The sequence below is a fragment of the Molossus molossus genome, unplaced genomic scaffold (genome assembly GCF_014108415.1).
Source record: "Molossus molossus isolate mMolMol1 unplaced genomic scaffold, mMolMol1.p scaffold_m16_p_5, whole genome shotgun sequence".
Classification (NCBI taxonomy): Eukaryota; Metazoa; Chordata; class Mammalia; order Chiroptera; family Molossidae; genus Molossus; species Molossus molossus.
This window is the reverse complement of record NW_023425388.1, coordinates 39064632-39080096: the sequence shown is the minus strand read 5'-3', so window position 1 is coordinate 39080096 and position 15465 is coordinate 39064632. Positions and strand designations below refer to the sequence as shown.

Below are 15465 nucleotides of genomic sequence, written 5' to 3'. Positions count from 1 at the left end.
CTATGATAAAGCATCTCCATTAAGATGTAAATAAAACTCAACAGTCTTCTCTGTAAAATCTTGTACTTCTTCTATTAGATTATTAAGTACTTCAATAATTTTTATGCTATTATAACAGGTAACATTTTAAAAAAAGTATTTCAACCTGTTTGTGGCCAGTGTAAAGAAATACAATTGATAATATTTGTATACTGATTTGTTTTATCAGACTTCAATCTCATAACTTATCTGTGTACATCCAATACAGTTCCAATGTCATGCCTTATGTCACTTCCTCTCCCTTGAAACCCCACTTTTGGAGGGAATCACAGCTCCATTTCCAATAAAATGATAAAAGCAGTGTAATTTCTGCCAGAAAAATGTACATTTGTACATAAACACAATTTTATATAACTATTATAGAATCCACAATCTCCATTCTGCAAAGTAGATTCCAGATTTAAAAATCCTATGCTACATATAGTCCAGTATACTAATGCTCAAATGAGGAAGCATTATTTATAATGGAGGAAGGAAGAAGCAAATAAATATGCAAGCAAATACACAACAGAGCAGAGGTTGATGTAGGTATTCATACTGGCCTATGAAAATTTGTCCAAAGGAATAGTTTAAAAATAAAACATACAATACACTCAGGTTTTAATATTTATTTACAGAGTTCTTACTAACACAATTGCTTTTAAAATATAGCAATAAAGGGTCACTTACTATTTAAAAGTGGCATATACGTGGTATAGAAAAATATCTATATAGTCAGTTAAACTATTAAGATCACTGAGAACTGTTAAATGACAATTACATGTTTGTTGTACTCCCTAAACAGGTAGGAAATAAAAAGGCATTTATTCATAAGAACTTGATTATTTTATATTTAATGACTATCAGAAAAATTATTGTAAAAAGTAACATCAAGGCATGAAAAATATTTTTACAACAGCAAATAAATGTATTTCAATTTTACATCTAATTACGGGACCACAATAAAAAGTTGATCATACACATATCTATGTATTTTACAGCAGATTAGTAGAACTAATGCCAACTTTAGTTATTTCATAAAGAACATAAACAATCTTTACCACAACTTCCCCATGGCCATCCTTCAAAGTAAAATTCCACACACTATCAAACTAAACCAAGATTTGCTAGTGACTAAAAATCACCATAGTCTCTGAAACAGCTACAAGTATACATCAATATTAGGTTAGTGAAAAATATACATTATTTTTTAATTTTTCTGTCCTTATCTCAATTTGCAAAAGTATTTTGAAGCAATCTCCTTTCACTGTTATTTTTTTTAATAAGGGTAAATCTTTTTAAATCCACATGCTAGATATTAAAAGCACTTAAAAATAAATTAAACTGCAAACGAAGCAGTTAAATAACTACTTCAAACAGCACATGTGAAACAAGACCCCACTATTTAATCAGAGATCTATGCAGGTTTTTATATAGGTAAGGACTGTGGTATCACTTAATTTCTTCACAAATTGAGATACACAAATATGCGTTTCCAAAATTAATTCATGGATACAAAGAAATTCACAGCAATATTTGGCATCCACCAATAAAATGCGTATGTGTCAGGTTGCAAAGCTACTGATCTCATGAATAACAAGATATTGGTCTTCAAATGAAGGATTTGAGCAAAGAGAAAAATGACATCAAAATCAATATAATTTTTTAATAAATTAACTTGAAAAATGTAAGAGGTTAACCTTCGTCTTTCAAGAAGAAAATCAAATGGCATAGTGTAGTGTAACCTATCTTCTTTCCGGCTTTCACCAAGTGCTAATGACAAGTACCATTTAAGTCAGTTTCTTATTTGCATATGAGGTGTAAAGTTTCTATAAATTAAGATTTTTTTTAAAGCTTCATATCAAATGAGTTGTAGATCTACTTAAAGTATGACTTCTCCTTTCAAAGAAGGAAGGAAGGCTGACAAGGGAGGGAGATGGGATACCCTGTAAAGATAAGACAAATATTTTATATTTAAAATTTTTCTTTTTAAAAATTGTAACATACAGTTTAGCATCATGCATATCATCTTTAAATTCTACAAAATACCATAACAATTAATTAAAAGTTTTCTAAAAATCCTAAACTCTTTCAATACATAAAAAGAATTTAAAATTGGAGGGGGGAACATAACTGAAAGTATTTCAGCATTCTAAAAACAAAAAGCGAACGGATGCCACGCATCAACACACTGAGATAGATACTGGCTTACTGCTAGTAATGGCACTTAACTTCTATGAGATATTAATAATTCAGTGTTTCAGGTTATTTAAAAAATTACAGATCAGTAAACAAGTTTTGAGGTAAAAAGACAAACCCTAGTGGTTTCTTCTGAAGCTAATCATAAAGCAGAATAGGAGAAATGACTTTGTGAGAAATAATTTTCTAAAATTGAAAGTCATACACTCCTAAAGAGGTTTTATATTGTGTGTGTAACCTATTATGTATGTATTTGTATAATTTTGCTCCACACAAAAATTGAGCAAAACAGCAGTATTTCTGATAATAAAGTTACTAAGCTACCTAAAATTGTTTCAGAAGTCACAGTTAAATTATCAAAAGAATTTTTAACAACAAAGAAGCATACGCAAGAATACTAAAAACCCAACAGTGAGTGTAAATCAAAACGAATTACAAAAAAAGTTAGTATTTTATCATACATGAAAGGCTATGTGTAACTAAAACTCAGAACCAACAGGGTTCTCACCTACAAGGTAGTAAAATGAAGTGTTTAAAGAGCTGAGCTGATCGATCATTACCATGCAAGTGATAACAAAGCAATGATTTAAGTAGAAAATGTAAGTTTACATTTTCCTCAAGTAAAATTTTATGATTTGATATATTATAAGCATACATTTTATAAAATGCCATAAATCTAAGATTAAGAATCAGATTTGGAATTTGAATCACTTTACATGGCAATTATTACTATTCTTTAAAATGACCACTTTCATAAATAAGAAAATAGTATTGATTCTAATAGTATTGATTTTTTTTTGGACTTAAGCATAAATTATCTCGCAAAAATATTTTTATGTGCCAACAGGCAAAGAAACTCTATTAAGCCCAGTTGTGAATTCAAAGGAGTTATAAAGTAGTGAACTCGAAAGTCCCCACCCACCTAGTAAATAATTCAGTGGAGAAAGAATACTTTCTTTTTTCACAAATACAGATTTCAAACAGCTAATAAGCTCACATTAAACTTCACGAGGCTTGTTTCCATTACTGGTTGGTATATCTCCTAATTCTTCACAAATATCAAAGATGACTTGGATAGAACTTTTTTTGAAATTTGAAAAATCAATATTTCCTTTTAGTGTCTCTGAAAAACTAGCTTGTGAGGCAGAATGACGTATAGATGAAAACCAGGAGTTTTGAGAGCGCCCACCAGTAGAGTTTGAGCGCTGAGCATAAACATGCTTAGTAAATCCAATTGTACTGCATGTGGAAACTGAATGGATAATCTGTTAGAACAGAAATAAGCAATGGAGAAGAGGACATGAATGTCTGAAAGACATTTTAGGTACTTCTATTTATATTGTCTACATAAAAATGACAAGATCATAAATCATACAAATTAATTTTCTAAAAAATTTCTACCAAGTCCTTCATATGAAAAACAATAGAAACTAATAGTTACCATAGGAAATAAATAAGAGATAGTTCTTTGGCCTTCAGAAAGCTTATAATCTGATTTTAATAAAGAAACACTTACTGTATTTTGTCAATTTTAATACATTTTTCACTGATCAAATTTCTTTGCATGCTTATATTACCAGCTAAGCACAACCTTTTTCTCCAGTTGGAAGGTTAACCTTGATTAAATATCAGTATAACATGCTCTGCCCTGGCCGGCTGGCTCAATTGGTTAGAACATCATCCCATAAACCAAGAGGTTGTGGGTTCGATTCCCGTCAGGGCAAATACCTAGGTTGCAGGTTCAATCCACCATCGGGGCATGTACAGGAGGCAACTGATGTTTTGATCTCACATCAATGTTTCTCACCCCCCCCAACTCTGTCTCTAAAATCAATAAAAATATATCCTCAGGTGAGGATTTAAAAAAAAATTCTGTATAAACATGTTTAGATTCAGCTGTAACTCTTTGATGTATTAAAGACTTAACTACTTTTTAAAAAGTAACCATTTGTAAAACACTACAGCAGCCTCGTGGTGACTCCTCACCATGACCTACCCAGTCAGGAATTTATGATTTATACAGCACCCATTCTTTGTCCACAAGATCCGTGAAGAGTTCAAGAAGAGTATTATACTGGTGCAGGGAACAGCCTGTACAAAAGCCTCTAGGTGGAATAAGCTTAGGGTTTTGCTTTGTTTGTTTTTTTAATCCTCACCTGAGGACATTTTTCCATTTTTTGTTCAGGTAGAGTGGGAGGGAGAGAGAGGAACAGAGAGAGAGAGAGAGAGAAACATCGATGTGAAAGGGACACATCGAGTGGCTGCCACCCGCACGACTGACCAGAGCCGGGGACAAACTGCAACCGAGGTACGGGCCCTTAGCGGGAACCGAACCCGGGTCTCTCAGGACCGCAGGCCGATGCTTTAACCACTGAGCCAATCCGGCCAGGGCGAGCTTAGGGTTTTTTAAGGAAAGCAAGAAAGCCAGTGTGGCTGGATAGGGTAGGAGGGAGGGAACACTAGTGAAAGGAAATGGGAGAGAAGTTAGGGGTTGGGAGGAAAGAGCATGCTGCCATGGAGGAACCTGATATTCTAAGGGTGAAGGGAGATCAATGAGGGTTTAGCTGGGAACAACAGGGGTTCTCTCTGGCAGCCAGGGGGAGGCTGAACAAGGATTGGGGAAAGAGAGCAGACATTGTGCCAGGAGCTGTTCAAAGCACTTTGCCTAAATTAACTTGTTTAATCCTTACAACTACTACTTTGAATTCATTTTACAGATGGTGAAACTGAAACAGAGATCTTTAGTAATTTGCCAAAAGCCATACAGCTAATAAATAGCAAAGCTAGGATTTGAACACGAGTTCCAGAGTTCATGCTCTTAGCCATTATTCAAACTGCTTCTCATTATATAATCACATCACATAAGGTATGTGTGTGTGCCCATGTGTGTGCATTTAGTCTTTATAATAACACCATAGGGTAAGTACTTTTTTTTTTTTTTATTACTCACCCGAGGATATTTTTCTACTTATTATCAGATAGAGTGTGAGGGAGGGAGAAAGACAGAGAGAAACATCGATGTGATAGAGCCACATCGACTGGTTGCCTCCTGAATGACCCCACCAGGGCCAGGGACAAACTGCAACCAAGGTACATGCCCTTGACCGAAATCGAACCCGCAACTCTTTGGTCCCCAGGCCGATATATATATATAAATAAATGGCGATTTAGATTTCCATCTTTAAGATGAGCAAATTTCATAAATATGAACAATTAGCCCATTAAGTCAAAGTCACTTACTGCTAATGATGATGTGCTAGACAGACGACTCATCACATGCTTGTCATTGCTGAGAGGGCTTCTTCCCTCCACTGAACTTTGGGATGCCATCAGAGCCCTTCGTAGAGCTCTTTTTGGAGTTTTGGAGAAAGAGAATGCTCTTGTAACCTAGAATTTTAAAAGCTACAGTTAAGCCTAAAGAAATTTAATATAAACATTAAGAACAATTATGCATAAACAAAGCCAAATACACCCTAAAAGTTTTTGTACAAATAATGTATAATAGAATTAGAATCTCTTCAGACAAAGCACTGACAAAATGTAGTACGGTAAGTCCTCACTCAATGTCATGGTCGTCAATATGTTCTGTGACTTCAAGTGAAACAACATATAACAAAACCAATTTTACCACAGGTTAGTTGATATAAACAACTAAGTTCCTACAGCACTCTCATGAACATTATAATGAAACAATGTTGAACATTATCTCAAGACCTGCTGTATACTTCCATTCATAGAGCACTATATAGTCAAATGGGAGAAAGTACGAGGATTAACTTGACATGGGAAGAGAAGAAACATGGCGTATTTGTCTGATTCCACTAAAATTTAGTTGTGAGATCGTTAATCCAAAACCATTTGAACCTCAATTTTCTTATTGAAAAAGTGAAGGAGTTCATTTGACTCACCATTTAACACGTTTATCTAGTATGTATCATGTATGTTAATTGCTGGGAGATATAAAGATAATGAAATAAAGTACAGGCCTCCCCTCAAAAGCAGAAACAACAAAAACTTGTAAATCTAGCAATAGACTATGGCAGAAAATTTTACCTGACCTATTAAAATTCTAGTTCTACCTTTATTATTATTTTTTTTTTATCCTCACCCGAGGACATTTTTCCACTTTTTGTTCATATAGAGCGGGAGGGAGAGAGAGGAAGAGAGAGAGAGAGAAACATCGATGTGAAGGGACACATCGAGTGGCTGCCACCCATACGACCAACCAGGGCCGGGGACAAACTGCAACCGAGGTACGTGCCCTTAGCGGGAACCGAACCCAGGTCTCTCTGTACCGCAGGCTGATGCTCTAACCGCTGAGCCAAACCGGCGAGGGCTAGTTCTACCTTTAAAAAGCCCTATTACCGCTGGCCGGTTTAGCTCAGTGCTCAGAGCGTCGACCTGCGGTCCAGAGAGACCCGGGTTCGGTTTCCGCTAAGGGCACGTAACTCAGTTGCAGTTTGTCCCCGGCCCTGGTTGGGTCATGATATGGCAACCACTTGATGTGTCCCTTTCACGTCAATATTTCTCTCTCTCTCTCTCTCTCTCTCTCTCTCTCTCCCCCCCCCCCCCCCCACTCTATCTGAAAAATGTCCTCGGGTGAGGATAAAAAAAAACCCTATTACCAACATTCTTATGTAGTCCTTAATAACCCTGAGAAGGTAAATAGAGAAGTTGTCTCCATCTTTACAAGACTGAAACACACTCTGGTCAGGAACAGACCCCGGGTCTTCTGTCTCTGTCCTGTTCCCTTTGCTGAATATTATCTGAGGCAATATTCAAGAAGAGCACACAAATCTTTATCTAAAACACCATCAGTACATTTCTGAAGTAGAGCTCACAGAAATATTACTGTAACAAGAATATGAAGGATAACAGGTTGTTATAATTACTGTGCCAAGGAATTCACTAAACTAAAACTCTATCTCTGTGGGCCACTAGGGACTCACCTTTTTTGAAGTCTTCTTTATTGCTCTAGATGCTCTACTCAATGTACTATCCATATCTTTTGTATTTACTTCAAAGGTTTCTGGATCAGCTGTGTACATAAGATTTTCCTGTTGAAAAAAAAAACACATTTTTATTACTTTAAAATAAAATTTTACTTGTTATTATTTTTTAACAATTTTTATTGATTTCAAAGAAAGAAAGGGAGAGAGAGAGAGAGAAATATCAATGAAAGAGAAACACGGACTGGCTGCTCCCTGCATGCCTCCTCCTGGGGATCGAGCTCACAACCCAGGCGTGTGCCCTCATCAGGAATCGAACCTGTGACCTCCTGGTACATGGGAAGACACTCAACCGACTGAGCCACATCAGCTGGGTTAAAATTAAAAATGTAAAATAGTTGTTTCTAAAAACCAAATCTCAAGCACTTATCTACATATAGGAGTAAATATAAATGAAGCTACTCAAGATTTTTGATATGCTCGACAATTTCTATTCTATAATGTACGAATTTAAGGATAGTGAAAAATAAGCACTCAGTAAATAAAAAAAAAAAAACATGGCCAATGTACACCGAAGAAATTGGAAAATAAAATTTAATATAAATTACTAATAGCCCTAAAATTAACAAGGTATAAATTTATTGTAATGTATATGATTAAGAATAAAGTCTTCTACAAAATCAGTATTACAAACACTTTCCTTGAGAAAATTTAAAATGTAAACTTACACTTTCTCCTACTTTTCTCTTTCATCCTCGATTAACATCTAGAGAAATTCTAAATTGGAGGTTATGAACTTGTGATCAAAAGTTCCCAGAAGTGGCAATGCATGGAAATTAGGAGGTTTGCAACCCCACTTAAATTATGGGCAAAATTCTGTATGTACTTATGTGCAAAGGACATTTTTCTGAGGAGATTTACAGTTTTTATCACATTCTGAAAAGAGTCAAAGATTTCACAGATGCCAAGAACCAAATTAATCTTAATGAAACAAATAAACTCTAAATAACTTAAATATTACTTGCTCAGATTATCCCTGGCCTTTCAGAATAAAAAAAATTAGACAAAATGTTTTTGCACATTCCTGTAACCAAGCTTCACTTTAAATTTCTAAGTCTAGACCATGAGATGGCAAGTTGCCTCACTACTCTTGCACTATAAGACTGGCTATCCTCGAGCACTATCATTCTATGGCTAGAGAATTTTACACAATCATGTGAATGTGTTTCTGAAAATCTTATCTGCAAAATGCAAAAAACACCTGTATATTTAACTTATTTTAATCATAATGCTAAAACAAAATAATGCAAAGTAGGTCTTTGAATGAAATATTAAACCCCTCTACAAATACAAGTTGTTGAATATTATACTCGACAATTGAAGTGCTTGCTTTAGCTCTTCACCACTAACATCCACATAGACAACCTTAGCTTTGTTAAATCTTCTTTAATTTCATTAGAACAGCCAAATCCACCCTCCCTGCCTGCTCTAGACCCTCTCTTTTCCAGTTGATCTATTTGCTAAATGACTCATAGTTACTTATCTAATCCCACTCAGGTAACAATAATTAACAATTATCAGTATCTTTTAAAAACAATGTTATAATTATTTTTATTTTTTTAAATCACATTATAGAAAAAAATTAATAAAATTACCCACAAACTCTACTAACCATTTACTATTTATATTTTGGTATATTCCTTACAGATATTTTCCTACATGCATAAAAATTTTAACAAAATTAGAGTTATACTATTCAGTTTTGTATCTTATGTTTGTCAGTTAGCTGTATACATTGTATTTTTCATGTCTTTAAATATGCAAAATAATTATTCTTAATGAACAGCTTATAAATCTCTTCTGGTTATACTAGAATTAATTTCATCATTTGACTATTTTCAAACACTTAAAGTGCTTCCACTTTCTTGTTAAGAAATAAACTATTACAATAGCTGAAAAAGAATAAAGTAATACTTAGGAATAAATTTAACCAAGGAAATGAAAGACTTACACACTGTAAACAAAATGTTGCTGAAATAAATTAAAGAAGATACAAATAAATGAAAAAACACCCTGTGTTCATGAACTGGAAGATTTAATATTGTTAAGAAGTACATACTACCCAAAGCAATCTACAGATTCAATAAAATCCCTATGATTTTTTTTCTTTCAGGAAAAGAAAAATTAATTCACGCTGGCCAGTTTGGCTCAGCAGTTTGAGTGTAGGCCTGCGAACCAGAGAGTCCTGAGTTCGGTTCCCACTAGGGGCATGTACCAAAAAAAAAAAAAGAAAGAAAGAAAAGAAAAATTAATTCTAAATTTCATATGTAATCTCGAGGGATCCCAACTAGCCATAATAATCTTAAAAAAAAAAAGATGAAAGTCTCAAACTGCATGGTTTCAACTTACTACAAAACTACTGTAACCAAAACAATAAAGTCTGGCTGGTGTGGCTCAGTGGTTGAGCACTTACTCATGGACCCAGAGGTTGCCAGTTCAATTCCCAGTCAGGACACATGCTCAGATTATGATCCCCAGTAAGGGGCATACAGGAGGTGGCCAATCGATGTTCTCTCTCATCGATGTTTCTATCTCTCTTTCCCTCCCTCTCCCTTCTCTCTCCAAAAATTAATAAAGAGAAAAAAAAAAAAGCTTCTGCACAGCAAAAGAAACAATTAACAAAATGAGAAGACAGTCTATGGAATGAAAAATAGATATATATTTTTAACCCAGCCAATGTGGCTCAGTGGCTAAGCACTGACCCATGCACCAAGAGATCACTAGTTCGATTTCTGGTCAGGGCACATGCCCAGGTTGTGGGCCAAATCCCCAGTGGGGGGCATGCAGCAGGTGGCCAGTCAATATTCTTTCTGAAAGATGATTCTATCTCTCTCTCCTTTTTCCTCTCTCTCTAAAAATCAATAAAGAAAGAAAGAAAGAAAAGAAAGAAAGAAAGAAAGAAAGAAAGAAAGAAAGAAAGAAAGAAAGAAAGAAAGAAAGAAAGAAAATAAACAAACAATAAAGTACAGGCTACAGGCACAGGTATAGAATAGAATAGAATACATTAGAGAGCCCAGAAACAAACCCTCACATGGTCACATGATTTGACAAGGGCATCAAAACTAGTCAAAGGGAAAAGGACAGTTTTTCAATAAATGGTTCTAGAAAAAATAGATATCCACAGCAAAAAAGAAAGAAGTTGAACCCTTATCTTACACCACATATAAAAATTAACCCAAAATAGTTCAAACATCTAAATAAGAGCTAAAATTATAAAAATTCTCAGAAGAAAACACAAGGCAAAAGTTTCAAGACACTGCCCTGGCTGGTTTGGCTTACTGGCTGGAGCGTCGGCCTGAGGACCAGAGTCCCGGGTTCTGTTCCTGCTAGGGGCACGCACCAAAAAAAAAAAAGTTTCAAGACACTGGATTTAGCAATGATTTCTTGGATGATACCACAGGCAGAGACAAAAGAAAAATAGACAAATTGGACTTCATGAAAATTTAAAAATTTTGTGAAAGAGACACTATCAAAGATTAAGATGGCAACCCACATGAGAAAAAGTGTTTGCAAATCATATATCTGGTAAGGAATTAATATCCATAATATACAGAGAATTCTAAAACTCAACACCAAAAAAAAAAAGATTCAACATTTACCACCTACATTTTCTTACAGGTTTTTGAAATGGTGTCGCTTTACTTTTAATTCTTGAACCTACCTATAGGAGTTAAGTTAGGATATACAACTAATTTTATCTAAGTACTTAAGGATATATCTTAGCACCACCATGTGTTAACCATCTTATTAAATTGTTATGGTTCTACATTTATCATACAATAAAGTCTTATTTCAAGGACACCAATCCTTTCCATTGATCCACCTATAAATTTTTGAATCAGTATAAAGCAGTCTGATCATTATAACTTAAAAATACAAATTAAATATCTCATAAAGGAAGTACTGTTTTAGTGTTCTGATCATTATAACTTGAAAATACAATTTAATATAGCATAAAGAACTATTTACTAAATTTTCTTGTTGCTTTTTTTAAAAAAATTATTTTTGGAATCACTCTAATTCTAGATATTTCCTATAAGATTATATAAGGACTTCAATGAATTGAGTTCTTTATGGCTAGTCAATATTCTCATGGAGGAACATCATACCATTAAGTACTGTAATGTTCTTAAAATAGGTTTTGTTTGTTCCTTATAAGGCTATTCCTAGATTTATACTAAAGTTTCCTAAATTTATACCAAATTTATTGGAAAGAGAGCCGGGGCCAGTGGGGGGGGGGGGGGGGGGCGGCGAGGGGGTGAGGGGTGTCTTCATTTCCTACACTTTCTAGATGACAACTGCTGGCAAAGATGAAAACTATTGATATGTTTTATATTTATTTGGCTACTTAACTCTGTTTTAAGTTCTAGTCATTTTCAATTGGTTCTTGTCAATTATATAGACAATCATATGAAAAATAACTCTTAAGAGTTAACATCTCTTGCCAATCCATGAGAAACAAAGCAGCCAGGACTGTGATTCAAGCTCTGCCTAACCCTGAGTCTGCCAGCATCCCCACTCACATACTCCTGCGAGGTTTTGCATTATTAAGATTTCGTATAGCTCATAGGAGACAGGATCACATTTCCCACCATGCCATACATATGGCACTATAAACTAAGCACAGCTTTAACTTCAGTTTTAGGAACTTAATTTTGTTCCCATTTCATTCCATTTTCAATTTTAATTTCATTTTTATTTGGATTTCGTCCCATCAATAAATATATATTGAAAAACTACTATTTGATATTAGTTTTGTTATGTTCCTAGATATAGAGACAAAGTCAGGAAAAAAAATGTTTTGACACAGAATCATTTTCCTTCAGTACGTCGTATTTTTAAACTACAAGGTAATTTATCAATGCTCACTCTGAATTGGTCAACTTATGACATTTTCTAAAAACTGAGAGCTAAAAAATCCAATAGAATTGTCAGAAAGCAATTAGAAACAGTAAGAGAATTAATTTAATAAAAATGATGGATTATAAAATTAACATCCCTACATCAAAGATTCACCTACACAGAAAACAACTTAAACAGCAAAACTATCTGGTATCGCTGTCCCTTAGCCAATGCCACAGTGATTTCCTCAAACTCTGTAATCATGTTTATATCTTAGAGTTTCTGATTTGGTCAAATTAAAGTGGTACCAATAATATATATTTATATTAACAATTTACTATGTATGGCTAATAATCAGCAAAATAATTATAATTTTAAATAGAAATCATATTAACTTCATTATAAATATTATTGGCTCATAGCACAAACTCTTCTTATATATGTTCTATTGCCAATCTATTTCTCATGTAGTTAGAAATTCCAGTTCTACAATATTGAATATTAAATGAATTCTGCTAATAAATAATTAGTGGTAAAAGTACTGAAATGTAGAGTAACACATTTAATGATCAAATTACTTCTAAACTATTCCAAGTGGGGGAAGGGAATATAACATTGTTTAAATTCATTTGTTAATAGAATTATGCTTTTGATATTAGAGGTTAGAAATCTGTAATGGCTTCAGCAAAGCTACTGTCTGGTTCAGGGGATATATGAACCTTAAGAGTATGGACAACACAATTAAAGGTTACATCATGGCAAGAGACCAAAAATACACACCTAAGTATTCTTAAGAAAAAAAATTTTCAACAGATGAACACTTTAACATTTAAATCTGAAATAACAGAATACGGGACATCATATACAGGAGGAGAAAAACTATTGAGAGGGTTTAACCAAGAATAAGGATACTACCTAGAATCTAATGTTTGCTTTATGCTCTTGGCCTTAGTTTCATATGTAAAATAATGTTATTAGGTTAAGTGTTCTTTCAACCTGAAAAATTTTAATTTTTAAGTCATTTACAAATGGGTATGTCAAATGAAATTAGTCTAGAATAAACAGTTATACTTATTTTACTCTTAATTATTTAAGCTTAATTATAATTATTTAGGGCACTAAAAGATATATAATAGGAGAACAGAAACTAGTGACTAAAAGAATCAGAGACTTTTATCTTTTACATCTTTTGTGTGTATGTGTGTGTGTGTATTTAAAAATGCTTTCTCTTCAACATGGTAAATGTTCTCAAATGATAAGACACAGGCAGAGCTTTTTAAAATTTTACTATATATGCAGTATTTTAAATGTGAGAAGAAGCTCAACTGAAGTCGATGAATATGTGAATTTACAGACATATTTCTTAGTAACAAAATTTCACAACTTTAAAAAAACTGTTTAAGACAGTATAAATCAGGACAGTTAAATGTTTGCTGCCATCTTGTGGCTAATTTTACTTTATAAAATTTGTTTCATTAGTTGTTTATATTTGAATTCAAGGATTATTAGCTATCTCATGACTAGCAATTCAATAGATTGTATTTTAAGGAAAATTATCCATTAACTATTTATGCTTCAGTTTTATAGTTATAAATTCAGAAAGGACTGCATAAGCCAGATATCTAATCGAACATCATGATAAATGTGGGAGTAATTTCTAAAATAGGCAATCACTATATTGCAAGGATCCACTATATATATAGATACCTAGAACTATGAAAAACAAATTCTTCCTCATAATGAGCAGTTTTGTAAACTCTATAACAAAAACTATCTCCATCATTTTTCTAGCCAACATTCTGTTTTATGCATTAACATTGTATTTTCTCCATAAAACTTTCTGTGGAACAAACAATCCTTTATTTACAACAACCTATTTTTGTCCCATAGAAATTTTTAAAAACAAATCAAAAAGTCTATATAAACCACAATAATTATACCTCAGTGTCTTTCATAAGAAAATGTAATGATAATTAAAATATTTTACGACTTCCAGTCAAGATGGGGCAGAGGTAAATGCAGTATCGCTTCCTCCAACAACCACATCAAAATTACAACTAAATTACAGAATAAACATCCTTCAGAACCACCTGAAATTGCACTGAATGAAAGTCCTACAACTATGAAATTAAAGAAGCCATATCGAGACTGGTAGGAGGGGCAGAGGCGGACGGGCTGGTCCCACACCCTCGTGGAGGATAAAAATCAGGAGGACACCTCAGCTGAGAAGGTCCTCCCTGAGGAGTGAGGGGTCCCCGCCCCACACCACGCCACCAGCTCAGGGTTCCAGTGCCAGGAAGAGAAGTCCCCATAACTTCTGGCTGGAAAAATCAGTGGAAACTGAGGCTGAGGGAGGCTGAGCCTGTGAGAATCCCAGGCAGCTCCTCTTAAAGGGCCCGCGCACAGACATACCCAGACTTGCTCCTCCTGGGCTCCAGCGTTGGGGAGGCAGCTTGAAAGGAACAAGAGACATACGGGATAGAACAGATGTGTTTCGCACTGGGCGAGAGCTATAGAAACAGCTTTCTCCTGGACAGACTTGCTTTGGGAGGCCTTGGTTCCCTTGGTGAGCCCTGCCCTGGGGCAGCAGACAGCCGCCATATCTGGGACTCCAGCAACCTGGCTCACACTGGTAGCCCCGCCCTGCTGACTCCCTGAGGCCCCGCCCCACCCAGCTTTCAGGCCCACCCAAGCTGTTGCCAGTTGATTAACCATAGGATTGGCCTGTCTTGGATCCTGCTTCAGGTTTTCCTAAATTCTTTCAAACAAGCAGTATCTGGTCTCAGATAGCCCCATACCTCTGTTAAGCAATATATAGAAACAAACAAAGGAAGACAGCCAAAATGAGGAGACAAAAAAACAGGTCCCAAATGAAAGAACAGAACAAAACCCCAAGAACTAAGCGAAATGGAGATAAGCAACCTAACAGATGCTGAGTTCGAAATACTGCTTATAAGGATGCTCAGTGGGCTTAGTGAGGGACCAGTCAGAAATGATGGATGCACAGTCAGAAATGAAGGAGGCATTAACTGAAATAAAGAATAATTTACACAGATTCAATAGTAGAGTATGTAAATCCAAGAAGCAAACCATTGATTTGGAATATAAGGAAGCAAAAAACGTCCAATCAGAACAGCAAAAAAAAAAAAAAAAGAATACAGAAAAATGAGGATAGTGTAAAGAGCCTCTGGGACAACTTCAAGCGTGCAGCATTTGCATCTTGGGGGTGCCAGAAGGAGAAGAGAAAGAACAAGAAATTGAAAACCTGTTTGAAACAATAATGGCAGAAAACTTTCTTAACTTGGTGAAGGAAACAGACATACAAGTCCAGGAAACACAGAGAGTCCCAACAAGATGAACTTGAAGAGGTCGACACCAAGACACATCATCAAAATGC

The 15465-nt window shown here is 34.8% G+C and overlaps 1 protein-coding gene across 5 annotated transcripts in view; it reads right to left on the bottom strand.

The window, feature by feature from the left end:
- Positions 1-627: 627 nt before the first annotated feature.
- ECT2 (epithelial cell transforming 2) overlaps positions 628-15465 on the bottom strand; it is a 64715-nt gene continuing 49877 nt past the window's right edge. For 2 of the 5 annotated variants that reach the window (XM_036242709.1, XM_036242710.1), the window contains 3 exons: positions 7167-7274; positions 5458-5604; positions 636-1964 (listed from right to left, as the gene is read on the bottom strand). In XM_036242709.1, the coding sequence (XP_036098602.1) occupies positions 1875-1964; positions 5458-5604; positions 7167-7274 (345 nt within the window). In that variant the 3' untranslated portion in view covers positions 636-1874. Of the gene's footprint in view, positions 1965-3200; positions 3483-5457; positions 5605-7166; positions 7275-15465 lie in introns of those variants that run through there. The other 3 variants (XM_036242713.1, XM_036242714.1, XM_036242712.1) reach the window with 2 other exon arrangements.